General features: G+C 37.9%; 1 protein-coding gene across 1 annotated transcript; it reads left to right on the forward strand.

The window, feature by feature from the left end:
• The first annotated feature begins 282 nt into the window (after nt 1-282).
• LOC111616998 (zinc finger BED domain-containing protein 5-like) lies at nt 283-2,130 on the forward strand. Its single transcript, XM_023358344.1, has one exon. The coding sequence runs from the start codon at nt 283-285 to the stop codon at nt 2,128-2,130; it is 1,848 nt and encodes a 615-aa protein (XP_023214112.1).
• Nucleotides 2,131-2,352: the final 222 nt, after the last annotated feature.

Genomic DNA, 2,352 nt, shown 5'->3' on the forward strand with positions numbered 1-2,352 from the left:
GCTATTTTCACGGTTTTTATAGTGTCCTCTAGACCAGGGCTTCCCAAACTGTGCGTCGCGACGCCCTGGGGAGTCGCGGCGCTTTCATAGGGGAGTCGCGAGACGATACCCACCGGTCGCCTGCACACGACGTAATGAGTGAGTGCGCTGCGCATGCGTCTCATCACCCCGCTTCTCCAATTTCCCGCTCTTTCGTTTAGTCTTTTGTTTTCGTCGATTACAAGCATTGAAGAATCAGTGTTTTGATTTCAAGTGTGTTCTATTTAAATTGCGCATTGTAAAATGGATAACTTTATTCAAATAAATAGAAAACGTGTTGAAGACTCAGGAAAGAGTACAAAGGAAACTGTAGAAAAACGAAAAAAATACAGAAAATATGATGACCAATATTTAGATTTTGGATTTACTTACGTTAGCAAAGGAAATGTGGAACTACCCCAATGTGTTGTTTGTCATAAGGTGCTGGCAGCTGAAAGTATGCTTCCTAATAAATTGAAACGTCATTTAGAAACAGTTCACAGTAATTTACAAGGAAAACCGCGAGATTTTTTTGCAAGAAAATTGCGAGAACTGAAACATCAGTCGACATCCTTGTTTTCCAGAGCATCTATTCCCTCCAAAGCACTGCTCGCCTCTTATAAGGTCGCTCACCGTATTGCCAAATGCAAGAAACCACACACGATTGCTGAAGATCTTATTTTACCTGCAGCGATTGATATGGTATCAGTAATGATTGGAGAATCGGCGGCTAAAGAAATAAAAAATATTCCTCTTTCTAACAATACGATTAGTCGTCGCATTCATGACATAGCTGAAGACATTAATGAGCAAATTGTGGAAAAACTTTCTGGTTTATATGCCATTCAACTGGATGAAGCGACAGACAGTAATAACGACGCTCAATTAATATGTTACGTGCGGTACATGGAAGGAGCAAATGTATGTGAGGATTTGTTATTTTGCAAAGAAATGACTGATACCGGGAAGGCTAGTGATTTGTTTGCGATCATAGATTCATACATGAAAGAAAATAACATTCAATGGGAGAACTGTGTTGGTGTGTGTACAGATGGAGCTCGCGCGATGTCAGGGCAATATGGAGGACTTCAAGCTCTCATTAAAACCAAGGCACCAAATGCAAAATGGACACATTGCGTCATACATAGGGAGGCCCTGGCTACAAAAAATATTTCACCTGAATTAAATCTTGTGATTGATATAATTATTAAAGTGGTAAACTTTATAAAAACAAGACCCGTGAAGGCAAGATTTTTCCGAAAGCTTTGTGAAGATTTGGGTGCCGAGCATACATCTTTACTTTATTACTGTAACTCTCGTTGGTTGTCGAGAGGTAACGTACTCTCACGTGTATACGAATTAAAACATGAGTTGTACACGTATTTATTGATAGAATCTCATCGTGACGCAGAAAAGTTTAAAGATACTGACTTCTTAATAAAACTGGCGTATCTTTGCGACATATTTGAGAAATTAAATGTCCTTAATAAATCGCTGCAGGGAAACGAAACGCATATACTGCAACTGGCTGATAAAATTGCAGCGTTTAAAAAAAAGTTGCTGTTGTGGAAAAGAAAAATAGAAGAGGAGCATGGAAATACTGACTGTTTTCCTGTTTTAAATGGCTTTCTGCAAGAAAAATCTATTCAAAATCTGGAGCCAAGTTTGCAATTGATATTTATCCAACACTTATCAGCACTAAGCACCCATTTTGATACATATTTTCCAAATAATGTAAATCAATACGACTGGATTAGAGACCCATTCCAATCGATCCCAACCCCATCTACACTTTCAACAGTCGAGGAAGAACAGCTATTAGAACTATCTTGTGATACGAGTCTAAAACTTCGATTTGATAAAGACAAACTATTTCAATTTTGGAGCAATGTCTCTCAAGAATATCCTGCTATCAGTACTACAGCTTTGAAGGTTCTTTTACCGTTTACTACATCGTACTTGTGTGAAACTGGCTTTTCTGCAGTTGCAGTAATCAAGTCGAAATACAGGTCACAAATAAATTTAGAAAAAGAAATGAGAGTAGCGATTTCAAAACTTCAGCCCCGATTTGAGAAGTTATGCTCAGAAAAGCAAGCTCACCCTTCTCATTAATTGTACTATTATGTTTTCTAATAAATAATAATTATTAAGATTTTATATTCTTTGGAGTTTTCTTTGAATAATGAAGTAATTTTAATGTCTGCTAGAGCTACACGCAGGTATCTTCTTTTAGAAGGGCGTCGCAAAAAAATTACAGCCAGTAAAGGGAGTCGCAGTATAAAAAAGATTGGGAACCCCTGCTCTAGAGCATTTTGCTGTATGGAAGTAAGTGCT

Source organism: Centruroides sculpturatus, unplaced genomic scaffold, assembly GCF_000671375.1.
Source record: "Centruroides sculpturatus isolate CEXI.00-Female unplaced genomic scaffold, Cexi_2.0 scaffold4286, whole genome shotgun sequence".
Taxonomy (NCBI): domain Eukaryota; kingdom Metazoa; phylum Arthropoda; class Arachnida; order Scorpiones; family Buthidae; genus Centruroides; species Centruroides sculpturatus.

Excerpts from the sequence above, each read along its gene's own strand:
- LOC111616998 (XM_023358344.1), top strand. The coding sequence starts at position 283 with ATGGATAACTTTATTCAAATAAATAGAAAACGTGTTGAAGACTCAGGA.